Source organism: Metarhizium robertsii, assembly GCF_000187425.2.
Source record: "Metarhizium robertsii ARSEF 23 chromosome Unknown MAA_Scf_1, whole genome shotgun sequence".
Lineage (NCBI taxonomy): Eukaryota > Fungi > Ascomycota > Sordariomycetes > Hypocreales > Clavicipitaceae > Metarhizium > Metarhizium robertsii.
In genome coordinates, this window is record NW_011942149.1 from 6,637,306 (window position 1) to 6,656,545 (window position 19,240).

At 50.1% G+C, this 19,240-nt stretch overlaps 9 protein-coding genes across 9 annotated transcripts; 4 read left to right on the plus strand and 5 right to left on the minus strand.

Moving 5' to 3' along the window:
• Positions 1–401: 401 nt before the first annotated feature.
• On the minus strand, positions 402–1,115 carry MAA_09348 (uncharacterized protein; the record flags this gene model as incomplete). Its single annotated transcript, XM_007827346.2, has 1 exon — positions 402–1,115. One exon carries the CDS (start codon positions 1,113–1,115, stop codon positions 402–404), a length of 714 nt encoding a protein of 237 aa, XP_007825537.2.
• A 1,714-nt stretch (positions 1,116–2,829) lies between these two features.
• On the minus strand, positions 2,830–3,813 carry MAA_09347 (transmembrane amino acid transporter; the record flags this gene model as incomplete). Its single annotated transcript, XM_007827345.1, has 3 exons — positions 2,830–3,066; positions 3,138–3,533; positions 3,580–3,813. 3 exons carry the CDS (start codon positions 3,811–3,813, stop codon positions 2,830–2,832), a joined length of 867 nt encoding a protein of 288 aa, XP_007825536.1.
• A 357-nt stretch (positions 3,814–4,170) lies between these two features.
• Positions 4,171–5,261, minus strand: MAA_09346 (polysaccharide deacetylase; the record flags this gene model as incomplete). The annotated part of the gene is made up of 3 exons (XM_007827344.1): positions 4,171–4,502; positions 4,566–5,153; positions 5,204–5,261. 3 exons carry the CDS (start codon positions 5,259–5,261, stop codon positions 4,171–4,173), a joined length of 978 nt encoding a protein of 325 aa, XP_007825535.1.
• Positions 5,262–6,051: 790 nt separating this feature from the next.
• On the plus strand, positions 6,052–8,306 carry MAA_09345 (Argininosuccinate synthase; the record flags this gene model as incomplete). Its single annotated transcript, XM_007827343.2, has 16 exons — positions 6,052–6,074; positions 6,142–6,172; positions 6,258–6,359; positions 6,421–6,627; positions 6,743–6,792; positions 6,955–7,039; positions 7,096–7,131; positions 7,190–7,236; positions 7,288–7,344; positions 7,398–7,479; positions 7,528–7,573; positions 7,628–7,651; positions 7,711–7,720; positions 7,796–7,949; positions 8,003–8,166; positions 8,216–8,306. The coding sequence occupies 16 exons, from the start codon at positions 6,052–6,054 to the stop codon at positions 8,304–8,306; spliced, it is 1,209 nt and encodes a 402-aa protein (XP_007825534.2).
• A 489-nt stretch (positions 8,307–8,795) lies between these two features.
• MAA_10731 (proteinrelated to cholinesterase) lies at positions 8,796–9,692 on the plus strand (the record flags this gene model as incomplete). Its single annotated transcript, XM_011412449.1, has 1 exon — positions 8,796–9,692. The coding sequence occupies one exon, from the start codon at positions 8,796–8,798 to the stop codon at positions 9,690–9,692; it is 897 nt and encodes a 298-aa protein (XP_011410751.1).
• Positions 9,693–9,952: 260 nt separating this feature from the next.
• Positions 9,953–10,810, minus strand: MAA_09344 (Carbamoyl-phosphate synthetase, large subunit, ATP-binding protein; the record flags this gene model as incomplete). Its single annotated transcript, XM_007827342.1, has 2 exons — positions 9,953–10,692; positions 10,762–10,810. 2 exons carry the CDS (start codon positions 10,808–10,810, stop codon positions 9,953–9,955), a joined length of 789 nt encoding a protein of 262 aa, XP_007825533.1.
• Positions 10,811–13,533: 2,723 nt separating this feature from the next.
• On the plus strand, positions 13,534–14,165 carry MAA_09343 (uncharacterized protein; the record flags this gene model as incomplete). Its single annotated transcript, XM_007827341.1, has 2 exons — positions 13,534–13,858; positions 13,921–14,165. 2 exons carry the CDS (start codon positions 13,534–13,536, stop codon positions 14,163–14,165), a joined length of 570 nt encoding a protein of 189 aa, XP_007825532.1.
• Positions 14,166–16,783: 2,618 nt separating this feature from the next.
• MAA_09342 (carbohydrate-binding module family 13 protein) lies at positions 16,784–17,335 on the plus strand (the record flags this gene model as incomplete). Its single annotated transcript, XM_007827340.1, has 1 exon — positions 16,784–17,335. The coding sequence occupies one exon, from the start codon at positions 16,784–16,786 to the stop codon at positions 17,333–17,335; it is 552 nt and encodes a 183-aa protein (XP_007825531.1).
• A 159-nt stretch (positions 17,336–17,494) lies between these two features.
• MAA_09341 (Ankyrin repeat protein) lies at positions 17,495–18,981 on the minus strand (the record flags this gene model as incomplete). The annotated part of the gene is made up of 3 exons (XM_007827339.1): positions 17,495–17,964; positions 18,139–18,564; positions 18,807–18,981. The coding sequence occupies 3 exons, from the start codon at positions 18,979–18,981 to the stop codon at positions 17,495–17,497; spliced, it is 1,071 nt and encodes a 356-aa protein (XP_007825530.1).
• Between the last annotated feature and the right edge of the window lie 259 nt (positions 18,982–19,240).

A 19,240-nucleotide genomic window follows, 5' to 3' on the forward strand; every position in this document is an offset into this window, starting at 1 on the left:
TAAAACAAACTATATAATAACACACTCCTGAAGAATTAAAGCTCCACGCCTGCAGCATGGCGTATGCCATTCTATTGCTCCCTTCCTGACTTCCGTTTCCGACTCTAGTTTTATGAGTTTGCTATCATTCAATCCCTCCACAACAAACTGTTATTCCAAAGCCCCATCGCTTCTTTTTCCTGAGCTGGCCCTCGTGTTGTAGTTGGATCTCACATAATGTCTCAATTTTCCATCCGATGCTGGCACATTCATTAAACAAGTGTACAGGATCTCCTCCATCCTCACTTGTTCGTCTTCGAGCCCCGTTGTCCAAGTGCGCTGGTTTGCTCATTGTCTGTAGACTGTCTTCTAGTGACTTAGCCTTCCCAGTCCTAGACAAGATCTACATGTCTCATCTGGTCCTATAGCTCTGCCTCCTCGTTGATAGCATATCCCATCGCTTTAAATAGCCGCATGGTCTTCCCCTCCTGAGGATTGCAAAGCGTAACACCCCGATCGCTCAGATACTGCCACGTCTCTCTGATAAACTTGCGGGCTTTCTTCTCAGGAACCCTGGTTTCAATCTCCATAATATGCAGCCCCCCAACCACCACGTCGTCGAATTTGGCCTTGTGTCCGTTGATTCGTATCTTCCACTTGCCGTCCGGGTAAGGCCCGTACTCAACGAGCGCACTCCAATTTACATGCTGATACCGTTCCGCGAATTGCACCTGCTCCTCTCGCCAGATGTTTTCCGGTGATGCCGGGTCTAGAGGACATCGTTTCTCGCAGTTGTACGTGGGATCATTTTTGCCATAGCGATCCCATCCGCATTCCACAAAGTCTGGTACATTGGCGGTCTCTTCATCGAAGCTGACTTTGATGGTGGATAGAGGCTGACCTTTATTTGTTTTTGTTCGAAACATCATGCCCGAAAATATATGGATCGGCGGCTTTTCGTCGTAGTATGCGATCGGGTTTTCTTTGTAAGGGGGCATTGTCGGGTCGAGACCAAGCTTGGCGAGCGTCTCTTGGGGAGTTGAGTCGCAAATAGCCCATTGCAGGCTAATCTTGTTTTTTGCCCTCGCAAAGGACAGTGCAAAGAGGAGAATCGAGTATAGCGCAAATTGATGCATTGGCTTGACCTGGAAAAGACGGCGTTTTGCTTTCGACGGAAGACGGCCGAGTCAAAGAGGAAGGCGTATACGTGGAAATCCTATTTACGGAAAACTCGTTGTGCGCAGATGACTCAATTCATTCAAGGGGATAGCGAGGGATGTTGAAACAAAAATTGAATAAATGAAAGACTAACAAAGTATTTTAGTCAATCGATCTGCGTTCTTCCGTGAACACGTCACAATTGTCGGGAAATGACGTGGTGAACCTTTGAATGCCTCCAGGGTAGTGGGCGTTGGGGACGGGGTTGTGCCCGAAATTAGTTGTTCCTGATAATTGCCAGAGCTTGACGCTTCCGTCAATGGCTTGCAAGCTAGCTCAGGGCTTTTAAAAAGAATCTAGTGTATAATATTTAGGTTTCGTGAAGACTGTTGAGGTGGAGCGTGGCCGAAGGGGTGGTCACGAAGAGAGTTGGGCAGCCGTGTTTTAAATTCACTCCAGCCTCACTTTCTGCTCCGTACTTGTGCTGTTGCTACCCGTTGGCAACTACGTGGCTCGTCCACTTAGTCGCTGACGGGTAAGCGTGAAAGACGTTGTCTTACCACAGCTGTGGCTTATGTGCATCCGACAAACGAGTAAGAGTACCCGGGCATCAGCACAACCCAATCAAGGACGGGTCGCCATCCCGCCATGACATCAGCGGCTGCTGGCATGGAAACAGTATCGATGTACGGAGTACGGAGTAGTACTTGAGAACTTGCAAACCCAACAATCTTCTCCCCATTTTCGGTTGGGTTATTGTTCAAACGCAAGGCTCCACATACCAGGAGCGGCACTTTGGTGATCAAGCACCGCCGAAAACGGTAGTGGAATATGAATAGGGCGTGTCAGCAGCTACTCGGCCAGACGAGTGACAACTTATACCGGCTGTAGCTTCTTGCAAAGAATTTCAGGACAGGGCCCTACATATGCTCTGTATAGTGCAAACAACCCAGCATCTTCCATACCTGTTGAGTCAAAAATGTGCCTTCGGAGGCGGTTGATGGTAGTTGCTTTTTCTACTCCGTAGAGCTGAAATCATGTCTCAAATTCAACACAACGATACAGGGATCTTCCCGCCACTCCGACCGTATCACACGGAATTACACGGCACATGGGCGTCACACAAGGGGCTTTGATCACGACACCTAGGGCAAAAGGTTGACCGACTTGTTGATCGACCTAGTACCTGGTTATCTAGGCCTTGATTGGAGCCAAGGACCTGCAATGCCAGACTTATTTCTGATGAATTGAACCTTGTTGTTCCAAGCCCTCTACTGAGCCCTTGTCACAAACCAGGTATAAAAAGGTCTGATATAGCATTTTCAGAGACATTTCATCATCATCAACGAAATCACCGGGATTGTCACACGGCCGAGACCAAAACAAAGGCATCGGCCACAAAGGTTACACAATAACAAAGGGAGGTATCACGAGGGCCCGTAGTCGGACCTTGGCGAGGGCTGCCTCAGGCCTCTAGGGCTCACCGACTTCTTGTATTTATAAAAACTCCTGAATCCCTCAAGCACTCTTGGAGAGCCGAGGACTTCTAAGATCTCAGAGTCAATTATTATTTCAGGAATTGAACACACGTTCCAAGCCCAGTTACCCTGCTCGGGCAGAAATAATGGCAGGTATATTTGACACTCGCGCACTATCTATAAACCACCAAGGAGAATGTCATGTAGGAGGCTGTCACGATGCCCATGCACAGGTATACGCCTTGTTATAGTCTCGCGGCTTTATCATTTCGGAGATGCCGGGAAGGAAAGTTGATGTTCCGGCTCTGGAGCAGAAAGTATGAGCAACTGAAGTAATGCCGGCGATGAAAGTTGGATTCCCAATGACGTGGTAAAGGAGATCAAAGCCGCCGGTCTGAGGAGCGGCCGCTGGACAATCTTGCGTCATGCCACCAACACTGAGAACATGGTCCTGGTATGCTGCACAAAGGAACACGGTTATGGAGGGCAGCAATACACGACGATGAAGACGGCAATATATACCAAGAGGAAGCCAAGCCAGGTGAGCCGTGCAATTTTCTCAACTTGCGAATACTGTTCATGAGAAACACCAGGGCGGTAGCCATCAGCATAAAGTAGTTTGCGCAGACGGCATGACTTGACAAGGCGCCGAGAGCCACCGAAAATTCTCGATGTGAAGACAATAATGTACGTCACGAGGAAGAAGACTCCCGTGACCTCCTTTAACCACAATCCGCCAATCACCTTGGCCATGTCCGCAATGGAATGGCAGCCGGCATGCGAGTTGCGAAAGTTGCCCTGGATAGTGGCACAATGCGTGTTCAGAAACCATCCACGAACAATGAGGGCACCCGGAAGCGCCCCCAAGACGAACATTGCAGAAGGAATGGTAAGAACGTCCGTTGCAAATATCACTGTCTTGTGTTGGTGAGAGTATCTTTGCTGCGATAACCACGAATCGTACCTTTGAGGAAGATGGCTGAGGCATGGATCCATCCTTACACTTTATTAGCCAACTTGTGTAGGCTGATGTCGGGAACCGGGTGAAGCACAACACACTGACGGTGCGAAAGTTGACGGCTCCCTCGCGCGTCTCGAAGACTTGGAAGGCGTTATTGTCAAGTTTCACACCATGAATGGTGTCACTGCTGCGGGCTGCGGCCGGTGGAATAGCGTCAGACTTTTCTGAATCGGACATGATGAGGGTATACGTGGTCGAAGGGGGAACAGTCAAATTGGGTGTCGTTAAATATCGAGATGTCGACGATATACAATTCCACCACCCCCAATACCAGAACTCGGCTTATCGTGGTGGTCAGACAGTTCCGAGCAACATGCACAATATTACCCTTGTCTACCCCGCGAAATACAAACCAGACTTCATCCTCGTCTCTTGGCGGGAAACCGGGGATCTTTGTGGGGTAAAAACACGACGAATCACGAACGTTGGAGTGCTGAAGGAGGAGCTGAGCGAAAGTCATAGCACGCCAGTTCAAGCAATGACATGGTAAAAGGTGATTGTTGTACGAAATTTTGAATTTCAATCACTCGATAGCTAATTGAAGCGCCCAGGTACTGCTGGCAGCAGGGCCCCCGGAGCAGGGGCATTCTTCGACTTGAACTCGTCGCAAATCTGCTCCATGGTTACAAATTCAACACCCTCATGCCTCTTCATATGCTCAATAAGTCTCTCGTGCATCAACAAGGCGTGCGGACGACCCGACACGTCGGGATGAATCGTCAATGGAAAAATAAAGTCGTCATACTCGCGGTAAAAGTAGTCAAAATGGTCGCGCCAAATGTCCTCCACATCTCGTGCGTTTACAAATCCATGGCTGTTGGGAGCATTCTTGATGAACATCATCGGAGGCAAATCGTCAAGGTACCCTGTCGACAGAGTCAGCTCTTACAGGACCAGACAGCAAAGCAGGTACAGCGGCCGGGCCTCACAGTTTGCCGGAATCTCAACCAGGCCAGTCTCCTCGCCCTTGACACAGGGGCGCATCCAGTCGCTTGGCTTCTTGGAATAGTCTATCTTGGACCAGGCGTCGCCGGTGCGCAGATAGTAAGGCTGGCAGTCGTGGTGGCTCATGCTGTGGTCATACTCGATGCCGTAGTCGAGGAGGAGCTGAGCTCCCTCTTTGCTTGTTTCCCACCACGGCGCAACACTGCCACGAGGAGGCTTGCCGCTGAATTCGGTGAGCATGCGGTACGTCTTGTCCAAAATCTCCCTCTGCTGATCGATGTTCAAGCGGCTGGGGTTCTCGTGGGAGTAGCCATGCAGTCCGATTTCGTGTCCAGCATCGCGAACCGCTGACATGTCTTCTGGGAATGTCTCGAGACTGTGGCCGGGAATGAACCATGTTGCCTTGATGTCGTATTTGGCAAGAAGCTTCAGTATGCGCTGCACTCCCACAGTTCCGGCAAAGTAGCCTGCAGAAAGCTGGTTAGAGTGATGTAGAAGCGGTGTCAATAATGGAATATGAGTACCTCTGCTGATGTCATGAGATGAATCCTCGCCCCCATATGACCCGAGCCCTGCGTACACATGTTAGAACATGCCACGATGGTGGTCCGCAGCTGCGTACATCCTGCGACGGCATCGACGTCAACGCCATAAGATACCAAAACTCTCTTCTTGGCCATTTCGAAGCTGCAAGTTTATCGGGCATGAAGCGATCTTGTCGGGTTTCCTCGCGGGGGCTGGGGCTGGGGATGCGGAACCTGCAGGCTTAAACACGGGGTTGACCCTGCATGGTTGCGTCACCTTCATGTTGCCAGTTCCATGCATCGTGTTAGTGTGATGAGGTGGTGGATCCAATGTCACGTAAGGGAAGATGAGTGCGGCTGCCATGGGCTATCGCGTGGTCAATGCTTGAGCAGTTTCATGTTGACAACTGCCCCGCGGGACAGCGACTTGCCAGGGAGGTAGGTATCAGATGCTTCGCAGCCGGCATTGGTCGTTGACTGATCCAAAGAGTGAAATACTGGAAGCTTATCAGGCTATCGATTTCCGAGGCAGATTGGTTGTCGACGTGGCTCAGGAAATAAGTGCTGCGTGATTCACTGCGCCTTACACAGATCCAAAAATCCGTCGGATGGCCCATTTGGATGCAATCAATCTTGAGATTTTGCAATTGAATGGCCGCAGTCGGCTGGGCAGGGTGCGGCCCCTCAACCGAGCCAGGTACGTATCTATCAAACACGGAGGGGCATGGGGGGCTGCAGCATCTGATAACGAGTACCGTGGAGGATGGCCCCGCCAAGATGTGAGCGATGTCGGCCCAACTCATTGGGTGACTCGACTCGAACAGACCATGCAGCTTGGAGGGGCAGAGTCGCGTATGTTTTTATTTTATTTTATTTTCTCTTCAACGTTGCTGCCTTCTATTACCACACTGCAACACTACGCTTAAATCATTTCGCTCCTGCAACCATGTCCAAGGGCCGCGTCTGTCTGTGAGTGCCTCCAAACCATCCAATTGCTCTCCATTGAGACCATTGACTGATCTGATGCCTCCTTCAGCGCCTACTCTGGTGGCCTCGACACCTCCACCGTAAGCTTGACGAACCCATCCACGCTAGATTGTACATTCGGCTTCTGCGACTCGCATGCCAGCTAATCTTGTTTTGCATCAATAGATCTTGGTTTGGCTTCTTCAGCAGGGCTACCAAGTTGTGTGCTACCTCGGAGATGTCGGCCAGGATGAGGACTTTGCCGCCGTCGAGGCCAAGGCCCTCAAGGTCAGGACCCGACGCCGCTCTCCTCGCGTGCCATTGAATCCTTGCTTACTTTGTCCTGCAGCTGGGTGCCGAGGCTTTCGTCTGCGAGAACCTTCAGCGTGAGCTGGTAGACGATGTCGTCAGCCGTGCCATCATGTGCAACGCCATCTTCGAGGACCAATACCTTCTGGGTACCGCATTGGCTCGCCCTATTATTGCTCGAAGCATGATCCGAGTAGCTGAGAAGCACAACTGCGCTTACTTGTCCCACGGCGCAACAGGCAAAGGCGTATGTATCACCCTTCTCTGGGAGTTTCCAACACAATGCTGACCTTGGCTATAGAACGAGTGAGCATCCCATATTGAACAAGAGTACGAATACGGCACACTAACACTGAGCTTAGCCAGGTTCGATTCGAGGTTGGTCGCCGCCCGTGACTTTATACGCCCTGATGTAGGCTAATCATGTCTTTCACAGCTCGCTTTCATAGCCTTGAACCCCTCTATTCAAATCTTGGCACCCTGGCGAATGCCAGAGTTTATTGAGAAGTTCCAGTCCGCACAACTCAAATCTGCCTCTGCTATGATTACAGTAGGACTGACTCTTATTCACCAGGGGCCGCAATGACCTTCTCAAATTCGCCGCCGAGAACAATATTCCCGTCTCATCAACCCCCAAGGCACCATGGTCCATGGATGAGGTAAATAGGACCCTTCCATTTCTTCTTTTTTTCGACTGCTGACGTATATTGTCCAGAACATCATTCACACCTCTTATGAGGCTGGTATTCTTGTGCGTTGACTTAGAACGTCTCATACCCGCACTCTATACTTATCAATAACAACAATAGGAGGACCCCGATCACACACCGCCAAAAGAGTTGTGGATGCGAACCAAGTAAATAACTGCGCTTCTATTTGGCGAGTTCATAGACTGACAGTTATTTAGGGATCCCCAGGACGCTCCCAACGAGCCCACCGAGTTCTCTGTTCACTTCGAGAAGGGGTATGTTACCTCGTATTGTCGGATCAGTCAAACCTCGCTAACAGAGACTTCAGACTCATCTCCAAGGTCGTTCTTGGCGACAAGGAGGTCACCGATTCCGTTGAGAGCCTCAAGCTGCTGAACAAGGCAAGTTTTGTTGCATGTTACTGCAGTGTCGATGAACATGGCCTAACATGCGTCTAGATTGGCTATGAGAATGGCGTTGGACGAGTTGATATCGTGGAGAACCGTACGCATCGTCTAGGTCCCACACTGGTTGCGCCTTGCTAACATTGTATGACAGGTTTCATCGGTCTGAAGAGCCGAGGTATTTATGACAATGCACAACTGTACTCATGGCTGACATTGACTAATTTTGCGTCCTAGGCTGCTACGAGTAAATAATACTCCTCGAACCCAAATTTGCCCCTATCAAATAACTTTGATAGCTAACCTCCGCCCTGTATCATAGCACCCCCGGTCTGACGCTCGCCCGTCTGGCGCACTTGTCCCTCGAAGGCTTGGTCATGGATGGCCGCGTCCGTGAACTCAGGGACCAGTTTTCCAGTATCACCTGGTCTCGTCTCATCTACAACGGCATGTACTTTAGCCCCGAGCGCGAGTTTGTATGTATTCCCCAGTCCCGACTTCAATCTTATTCTCTCCAACACAGTATTAGGTCGAGAACTCTGTCGTCTTCTGCCAGCACAATGTGACCGGTGTCGTCAGGCTTTCTGCCTACAAGGGCCACGCCTACGTCCTCGGTCGATCCAGCAATGCTTCCAACCTGTACTCGGAGCAAGATGCCTCCATGGACTCTCTCGAAGGGTTCTCTCCTATGGAGTATGTATGAATGAGGCTCCGGTGGAAGATTTGACTGACAGTTGCCTAGCACTACTGGCTTCATTGCCATTCAGGCCATCCGCCTCAAGAAGTATGGTGAACAGAAGATCAAGGATGGCCAGCCCCTCAGCAAGTCGTGATTTGTTTGTAGATGAACATTGTACGTCTACGGGAGTAATATGGGTCCATGACTGGACAGGCGTCGGGGAGCACTATGGGATCATCTGCAACAAAATGCAGAAAGCCGTTTTGGGGATGGCAGAAAAAAAGTTGGAGCGGCTGGTAGGAGCGCCCGAGACACATAGCACTGTGGTTGTTTGAGATATTCAACAAAGATAATGAATCCCATAACTCATGGTGCACTATTATGGCGTAGCATGATGCGTCCAATGCGAGTATTTGTAGACCAGTGATGGATGTGTTGGGGTTGGCGGCCACGTTGCGTAAATGATGGAAAACCACCCGTCGTGCACACATGGGATGGATGAGCCAACACACGAGCGCTGGCTGGCAACCATCTTCTTTTGATACCATGTATACATATGTAGGCTAGATCAAAGGCACACAACTAGCCTGCTATGCAACCGGCACGCACCATCATCACCAGAGTGTTGGACGCTGGGGCAGACATGGTCGGCACAATAACATGCGAGAACTTTTGCAACTCGGCGGCGTCATTCACCAGCGCACAGGGTATCGTCCATAACCCCCATCAGCCTGGATACTCGGCAGGCGGCAGCGGGAAGACTCGCCCGTCCTGGAGCTGTCCTAGAGGACATTTCTGCTCCGCTTCATCTGCAAGTGCCAGCTGTGTGGGCGCTTCAGCAGCATATTTCCGGTTCCTCGGGCTGGAGACGGCACAGCTGCCTTGGAGCAACTCAAACTCCCGGAAGCTCTTCCCGTCAACGAAGAATACCCTGATCAACGGACTATACCCATCTGCTAAATTTCCCGGACTGTATAGAAAAACGCCGAATATTGGCCGTCAGATTCGCGACGCGTACCAGCGCGTCTTTGACAAGTACGTCGTCATCATGCCCACAACACCATTCGTTGCGCCGCGGCATGCGGACTGGAAAAGGCACGGGGTCCTCGGGTCCTTTGAGCCCACATGCACTATTTGGTTGACCACAAACACGGCCGTGTTTCCTGTCACGGGACACCAGGGCATAAGTCGTAGGCTCAGCCGTCCTATTCACGTATATATAGTAGTCACTCAACCCCCACTTATTGCTAAAACATCAAAGACTTTTAACATTCTTCGAGATTATCGTAGAATCAAGTGTTTTGCTCTAAGCCTTCGTATCGAGCCCTCGTCACAGTTCCTCTTGGGTTTCTTCCCTCTGCGGACGATCAAAACGTTCGACTGCCCGTCGGCATGCGGATTGTACGAGGTCTCTGGGGGGAGGAGACGGTACCGATGGATGAACATGCCTGGGAGTCGAACTTTGACTGACGCAACTATCTCCAAGGACGATGAAACACTGTGTTTCGGAGGGCTCAAAGCCAGGCTTCTCCCCGTGTGACAAGGGTTCAAAGGCTTGGAGCACAGGACTCAATTCAATGATATTCTCGAAGGATGTTTAAAAGTCTTTGGCGTTTTAGCAAGAAGAAGGGGATCAGTAATTATTATATATACATGAAAAGAACGTCTATGCCTAGGGCTTCTGCCCGGTCATGTGTTCAGTCTGTGTAACCTCTGGGTCCTTTGTCGGCGATGCCCCTTTGTTGGGCTTCATTGTTGGGTCTCAACCGTGTAACAGCGACCGTCACCTACTTCGCATCCCTAGTTTATCGTGTACCCTCCATCCACCACCAGGGCATGACCTTGAATAAACGACGCATGCTTGGAGCACAAGAACAAAACCGCATCGGCAATCTCCTCTGGTCTCCCCATGCGCCTCATCGGCGCAATGTCAATGGCTGGTCTGATGCGAGCCTTGACCTCATCAGAGCCCGTCGTCATGGGTGTGGCGGTGATGCCGGGACAAACACAATTCACTCTAATGCTATCGGATGAGTAATCTATGGCATCAGAGCGTGTCATGTTCATAATGGCGGCCTTGGACGCGCAATATGCGGCCGCATTTGGCCGGGCCACGATGCCTAGATTGCTGGCAATGTTGACCACGGCACCACGCTGCTCTGGGTGCTCAGGGAGCGGCTGCTGCTTGACCATCTGGCCCAGCACGGCGCGCGACAGCAGCCAAGATCCCCTGTAGTTGACGTTGGTGATTTTGTCGAATTCCGACACTGGTGTTTGGTGAGAGCGCAGGGACGGGCCAAGGATGCCGGCACAGCTCACGGCGTAGTCTATGCGGGTGAAGATGCCGGTTGATTTCGACACGAATTCGTCGACAAAGGATTCGTCAGACACGTCGCCAGCTTGGCTGGAGACGCTGGCCTTGGGGTTGATCTCAAGGATGGCCGCACGAGTGCTTTGTAGTGACGTTGGATTAATGTCTGTGATGGCGAACCTGGAACACCCCGACCGAGAAAAAGCCTTGCATACAGCTGCTCCAATACCTGTACGTGGTTCAGTATTCGTCGGTTGTGTGATTTTAAATTGCGGAGAAGAAGAGAAGTGATGCTGACCTGTGCCACCCGCACCGGTGATGAGCGCTACGCCTGGGAGCCTAAACATGGTGTTTGAGGTGTATTCCCGGTTTGACGCTCACATACGATACACTCGATATCCGAGTTACTTTGGCGCAGTATTCCGTATCGCCACTAGTTGTGATCTCTTGTGCGATTGACTCAATATAATGAGCCCTCTGGGTAGCCCGGACACGGCACTCCGTCGTACATTGTATGTGGCCAGGACAAATCCGTGCCGAGATGGCACGTGAGCGCTTGGGAATACATCAATATTTGGGGTCAACCTCGGTACGACTCTGTACGAGCCTGACCCCTCCAATAAAGTTTTATTCTATCTCTTGGGCTGATTTGCTGGCTTGCAGTACTGGCTGGCATTTCCCTCAACTACCCCATCCCAACCTCCAACCAGACCAGTACTGTCATGCGTCACATTTGATGGTGTCCACGGCGATGCTGTACGCAAGTGCAGACGCCAAAGAGCCGGAGCCTGGAGACAGACTCTGCCCAGCGGACCGAGCATTTGGAGCGGCATGTGAGAACCCGTACGTACTGTTTGCACTGTACCCCAAAGCGAATGCGAAATACGCCTTGACTCTTGAGTCCTCGCAGATACAAAGAAGAAGCCGTTCGGGCGTAATTAACGTGGATTGGCATTTGCGCGGTGCGACTTGCTGACTTGTTATCGACGCATCACGTTGCACGAACATATCAATAACCCACGAGAGCCCAGAAGGCAAAGACGAAGATCGGACAGCAACACCGGGGAGTCGCCCAGAGACGCCATTCCACTCCTGGCAGCCGACCTGGACAGCCTCATCATCTTCACCTGCCCGAATACAGAGCGTCGGGTACATCACGAGCCGATCCTCGGCTTACAGGGCTTCGATTCAGGCACACGCTTACATCCAGGACTGTTACGAAAGCTTCCGAGAAGTCCTCGACTTAGACTTTATATTTCCTTCCGCCACGCGCTCACGCTCCACATATCATCCTTCTTTGACGGATTCCGCCTCCATATTCCCTTTATCCATTGGGATACATCTCAGGTTACCGAGTTCTACCAAGGAATGGAAAGCCACGACAGCCCTGGAGTGGCAGCTCGCGAGACACGAGACTCCCAAGTAACAGCACTTCTTCGAGGAGACGATATCGCACTCGCTAAGGAATCGAGACACTGCCGCACCGTTGGATCCTATCCCGACACCCTTGTGGAACTGTGTCTTATTACACGGCCTCCTGCACCAGATTTACATTGTGCGCGACGTCTCTCTGCCTGTCATGGATGGTCTGGCGGCTTTGCCTGCCGAAGAGGTTGAAAAGCTTGAGTAAGTACTCACCAGAACGACTCTTGAACTACTTGTTATGTGGCTCGCGCTGACGGGTGCGTAAATAGGCGCGGCTTGCGATCGTGGACGTCGGGCTGGCAGCAAACCCCCCGAGTCTGAAGAAGCATCGAAAACTCCTGATTCGAAGTAGGCGAGCCGCCTGAAGCTGCAACCTGTTAGTTAACAAGACAGCAAGGCGGTAAACATCGCAGAACTACCCAGGAGAGGCTACGGCGTTCTATTGGGTTTGGTCTCTTCCCATCTATGGCTGCGCCCGCGCGAACTCCGGCCCTGCCTCCCTCCGGCTGAAGGGGCAAAATCTGCGTCCTTCCATTGAACAAACGGAATAGGGTTCCGTTGCAAGGATTTCATGATTTTTCCTATCATTTAGAAGAAGCGTCCCTGCTCTTATAGAATCCCATTAGCCGTCCCTTCTCGCAGAAGAGCAGGCCTAGAGACATCGCGCCCGGGGTATTCGATGCACTCCTAGTAATAGTAATAGCCGGTGACGAGCGATCCTGCGTCACAGAAGCACTAACAACCGCAAGCTATCTATCGCGTCAAATTTTGAATCAAGGCTCGAGCTACCACTTATCCCCTCCTATTCTGCTCCCGCTGTGAGGAGCCTAATTACCACCTTGGAGAGACCAATGCGACAAGCTAGTACTACCGCATGCTTAATGAATATATAAACCGTAAACTGAAGCAAAAACAGTGTTGATAAAAGCACCTAGATTAAAAGCCACAAACCGATTTCTGACGTGGCGTGGCAAAGGTGAAACAAGAATAGGTCAAGCCTCTTACTTGGCGGTCCGGCGCATGACGATTTGGCAAATGTGAAACTTTTGTATCATGTTAGACAGGGGTGCCTCAGGTTTTATTTTCCCAATGAGAACCGTCAGGGGGGGTAATGAGGACCGTTTAATGGCGATGCTTTGGTCTGGTGCAACCAGTCAACTAGCTTGAAGGGTGAAATTAATGAAGCCACAAAACACTAGGTCAGACACAGCACAAAGTATCAGTCGATAGGGTGAGATAGACTTATAATACCAATAGTTACCTATTTTAAATAAACTTGAGGTGTGGCATTTTGGTCAGTCTATTATATGAAACTGTAAGCGAGTAAGTGTGCGACTAGGGTACGTAATAAGATATACTTGGCTCGCGCATGCAAGTAAACACTACCCACACGAAGTAAATACCCTGCTCCTTGCTAAACAGTTCCGCGGATATTCTTTAAAAAGACACGTGTCGGCTTGTTTCATGAGGCACAATTAGCACGTATACAAGATTCACTGAATTATGCGAAACGCTCAAGTGCTGCATAGACTAGATTAACTCTGAACAACGTATAAAGTAAATCAAGTATCCCCAGTCACATCTACAACCTATCCAAGACCAATAGATCGAAATCCAAATCAATATCTACGACACCACTCTCACAATGCATCTCAACATTGCTATTATTGCGCTGGCTATCGCCGCCCCGGTCGTTATAGCCGAGGAGCTCCATGCAAACGACGTCCCGCCAGCGTGCGCGGTAATCTGCCAACCCATTGTCTCTTTAACAAACACGTGCGACATCAATCCAAACGACAAGGATGACGATGACGACATGGATAAAAGGCAACTGCTAGACGCCCGTGACGCAGACGAGGCCGATGAGCGTATTGAAGCAGAATGCATTTGCAAGAACAAGAGCTTCAATGTTGCAACTGTCATGGCTCTCTGTGCGAGCTGCATCGCGCAGAATGGACGCAAGACAGAAGGTATGAAGGGACTGATATAATTCGCATAACTGCAACTTGGCATCTAACATTAGGTTAATTAGATGTTAACGACATCATGTTGCAATGCTCCTTCTCCTCTGTCTCTTATTCCCCGTCGTCGACTGGCATTGTCAGCGGCATCCAAGTTCAAGCAACAAAGCCAGCCATGGGAAATACTCCGGCCAAAACAACGTCTGCTCCAGCTGCTACTAAAACATCAGGGGCTGGCGGTGTAGGCAAGTTGGCCAGCTCGGCAACGACTGTAGTTGGTGTAGTTGTTGCAGTTATCGCGGCAGGTTTGCTATGAGGCTGTTACACGGAAAAGGCCCAACAGATCGTGAAGCCCAAAAAAGGGGCTTCACCGATACAGGATTTGTTAGTTACACGGCTAGAACGCGTGCCCGGGCAAGGACCCTAGGCCCGGGCGTTCTTTTCATGTATATAAGGCGGTCACCCTTCTCTTCCTTTCTCGTAGCAACTCAGGACCTTTGACATCCTACGAGATTATTATTGAATAGAGCCCTTTTGCTCCAAGCCTTCACATTGAACCCTTGTCACAGAGGCGGAATGGCTGGATGCCATGGTGTGGCGGCTGTGCGTCCCGTTGTACGATTAATACGTCGTCTGTCCAAGTAATTGACGCCATTTTAACAGTTGGCGACGTCGAATACCCTTTTTTTTTTAGCCCGTGAATTTCTGTTGCAACAGCTAGTGTTTGGGGCTGCTGGCACCACCCGGGTGCTTATTCTGTTGAAAGGTGTCAATGGAAAAGGCCTGTATTCTAAATTCTAGCTGCTACCCAAGCTGCTTCTGCGGAGGTCGGAGGCCTTTGGAGACCTCCGAAAAAACGGGCGATTCGAGGTCATTGTCAACTATTGGAGAGGCCTCATATTCCTCGATAGAGAGCTTCAATCAAGGACAAATGCCACTATACAATTCAATCCATAGCTGCTTGATCGTGACAAAAGGCTTTTTAGTAAGAATCTCTGCATAATGTGCGGTTCATCACGAGAATATTACGTGTCATCTAGTGGCTAGCAGGTCAAAACTAGAGACTGTGACAGCTACCGCCGCCGCCGCCCCATCTATATGATAATGCTATAAACGGCATAATACTTTCTGGTTGGTCAATCTAGGCCTGGAATAGCTCCCCGGACATGCTTGCGTATGATCATTTGAACAGGCGAAATAGCAGAAAAGCAGGTCGATCAAGATCTAGGGGGCATAGGTAATGGGTGTCACCCAGGAAGTCTGCCGCGTAGTCGCCGGGTTGGAGGCTTACCGCGAAGAAATGACGGGGTGTAATGAATTGCGTGTATTGGCTACACGGTGAGCACAGACTGATGGCTGTTCAATTGTGCACAGTTGGCAGTATATGATAACGGGGGGAAATGTTCTGCGCTGATACACTCTCCTATTATGTATTGATAACTGGAGCTGACCGACAGCTCTGAATGGAAATTGCAAAGGTTTTCAGGGACGACTGCCTTGATAAGAATCAGGCTCAAGTACCATAATGGTTATTTGCAGAGGACTCTTGCAAGTCGTGATTGAACTAGAATGATATTTCCTATTCAAATTGAGAAGATGAAACGACTCGCTAGAATGACTGAGCAATTGGGTCCGCCAAGGTTGAGGTATGACACAGCTTATCTCAAGAAAATTCATATACAATGAGGAGAAACTAAGTCCGTGAAGGAAAATGCCCAACTTTACAGTGCAACGTGTTGGATCACGGCTTCGATGCCCCATTGGGGCTCGAAAATTCCGATGCCACGCAGTATGTGTTGCAACTCAGCGTCGTATTATGACAAAATGGCTGAAAAACAATAGAAAGCGCTCATTTCACATTGCAAGCTACGAAGGCTGTGTGAGTGACGTTGGACATTTCGTTGGCCGAAAAAAGATAACTCACTGCAGCCCGAGGAATCACGGCATAATATAGGTGCAGGTTCTGCCACGACAGAACTTGCACATACTCATTAAAACAATTGGAGTGCTTCGATAAAATGGTTCAGTATACAGAAAGAGTATGCTCGAGAAAATCTGCTAGTTCTGCGGGTTGAATTATTAAACACATTAACCTCAGTACAAGCAGAGTTGCATCTGCTATGTCGTAACAGATATTGCTAGCCTATGCCGTGAGACGTGCGTGATATATGCACTATCCTACTGGAATAGGTAGACCAAAGGCGAGATTTGCATACAGCGTTCCACAAGACTCTCTTGCTCGGAAGTAGAATCGAATTGTGGCCTTCCTTGATGCAGGAATGCATCATGTGCCAAAAAACGGAGCAATGTTAGAGTAAGCAAAAAGCAAAGATGCAGTGGCCTGGAACTCACTGCTGGTAATCAAGGAAACGTAGACGTCGCCCTCCAATGCTGTGGCTTTCAGGCCACTTCTGTGTTCCGGTCACCTGAAGCGGGCAGAATATTGATTGGATAACTATACTATACTAGAGGTGTCGCTTACGTTGTAGTTGCTTACCTGCGTGAGTCACCACATGCATAATATCAGAAAGCCCCAAGAGCTGACCACGTTGTACGGCTCGGTATTCGGCTGTCGATGGATTCCATACCCGCGTCTGATGCACGGTGTCTCTCCTAGCTTCGTGAGTCGGAATCATGACACGTTGAAGACCCAGGAATTCTAACTGGTCAAACAATCTTGACTTGAGCTGCCGTGTTTGACAACAGGACGCCCTCACGGCAGAAGCTGAACCGCCAGTGTGCCCAATTCGCAAATCATTTCCTAGAAAGGCTAGATTTCATGTCTCGCTGGTCTTCTATCAAAAATTGATCGGAAATCGACTTAATGCAAGGGTATAACAACGGAATCCAGCGTAATATAAATAGGTATCGTCTATCCTCAACATACCGTGCCATTGATCAACACGGACTTCTTCATCAATAGCAACTACAAACATGCACATCTCCGCCATTATTCTCTCAGTCTTATTCGCCACCCTTAGCTATGGCGACAAAAGCACCCAAGATGCTTCAGGCATAGGCGAAAGGGCAGCCGATGCTCAATTTGATCCCAACACCTGGTACCGCCTTACCAACACGTATCTTGGCTACTCCCAGTCTCTCGACGTCATAAATGACAACGGCCCCAATAGCAGCGGCACTTTGAAGATGGCCGAATCTGGCAGATATTCCGGACAATTCTGGCAGCTTATTCCCCAATCTCCTGGGGTCTACAAGCTGCGCACACAGTTCCTCGGTCCCAATCGGGTGCTTGACGTATGGGGGGACGATAAAACTAAGCCGCACCTAGCTGAAAAGGGGAATTACTCTGGACAACTCTGGACGATAACGAGCTGGGGCGACGCGACATGGAAGCTGACAAACGCATATTCGGGGCCGGACTTGCATTTGGATACATATTCGGATACTCACGTGCCATTCATGGGGAGCGGCGACGCCACGGGCCAGCATTGGCATATTACAGCCATCGAGCGTATCTCGGGGTGACGGTCTTTTAGGGTTATAACGGTCTTTTAGGGTTATATCACACTGCAGTGTCAGAATGTAGTATTTGTTTTAATCTCAACCAGATTGACTTTATCTGTTTCCCGAGTGATCCGCTATTGGCGTTTATGAGTGCTCTGCATGAGAATTCGTAGCATCAATTCAAATACGCGCCAACTCGATACGTAGTTCTAGATGCTTATCCTTATGGAGCAATGGCGAGCTGTTGACCAGATCAGCCGGCACATGATTTTTCTCATCAACAGCATTCACGTCGGCCCCGTTTACCACCAGCACATTTGCCATGCCAACAGCACCGTGGACCATGGCCCAGTGCAGTGGTGTTCTGTCTTTTATCACCGCAAGCGACTCGTTGTTGTTGGGCTGAAGATGCTCAACGACGCGGGAGCCCCAGGTGCCAACGTCCTGGTTAGACACGCGGAGTGGTTCGCGACCAGTCGTTGAAACAGCCAATATGGTAGCCCGGGCATCAACTGGTACACCTCTGGCAATTAATTCCGTGGCAAGTTCTGCCAACTCGTTGTTGCTGCCCCTGTCATCCAGATAAAGCGACAAACAGTGCAACGGTGTCCAACTCTCGGCTATGTATGCAAGGGGATCAGCGCCATGATCTAGCAGAATTCTTGCCGCCTGCAGTGTTTTGTAATAACGCGGCACACAGGTACTCGTCTGAATTGCAGCTGACGGGGCCAGGGCACACGTCAACGGAGTTCAGCCGTTGTCGTTGGCGGCATGGACATTTGCACCGGACGATAGTAGAAACCGCAATATGTGAATCTTCTTACCAGCGGCAGCCCAGTGAAGCAGTGTCTCCCCGCTATCATTCTTGATAGATTTTAACGCGTTGCCATGTGGACTATTGACAGGGAGGGCAGTGGTGTAGAGGGAGAAGATGTGCAAATTGGATCCAAACGCAGCGTAGTGCAGCGGCGTGTTGCCAAGTTCATCCCGGACTGTGACAGACGCGCCGAGTTGCAATAACAACCGAATCCCTGTTTCGTGAAGGCACCACTTGGGACCTCTCCTATCTCTACTATGCGCCGGTGACCCCAGATGGTGAAGGGCGGTTTTGCGTGCGGCGTCCCGTCGGTTCGGATCAGCGCCCTTTTCAAGGAGCACCTTAAGAGCTCTAGCCAAGTCAACCCATGTTACCGCTTCAATGAGTGCACATGCAATATTTGCCCCGTCAGCTTTGCCATCCAGGTCGGTCCCTGCATCGACAAGGCAGCTGATAAGCTGTTGCTGCTTTAAATAGTCCAGGCCGCCGTATTCTGCTTAGTTATAGGGGGGCAGAGGGGACTTAAAGCCGGCTGCTTGGCAGAGACATGCGTTAATGCAGAGCGGCGAGTAGTTAAAGCAGACCAGCAGAAGCCGGATAACTTTGATGTTCTATCTAGACACTGCGTGCTTAAGGGCATGCTCTAAGAAAGCTTCCACCAGCTATCAGCCTAACCTAAGACATCCTTAACCATAGCCACCTGAGCAATAAAAGCTGTTTGGTCTAGAAGAGTATAATAGTGCTGTTGCGAAATTTCATTGTTTCCTAAGGCCATCTTCTTGTATATTCGACAGAATATGTCCCAGTTGCCTGCTCGAATCGCCATGTCAACCGCCGAAGTTTTCGACATAGTTTGATCGCTGAAAGCCCAAGGACTTGGTCGGTACTTAAGATAGTTTAAACCAATCTCCACTAACAAAGACCAACAAAGGCCGGGTAGCTCAATGGTAGAGTGTCTGACTACGCAGCGAACCAGTATCCTTATAGTATCCTTAGCCCGTAGTCAGAAGGTTGTAGGTTCGAATCCTGCCCCGGTTAATTCTTTTTTTTTTACGCAGGCATCAAGGAAGATATCTACCGCTGCTCTGGTATCGCATACTACGGCGATT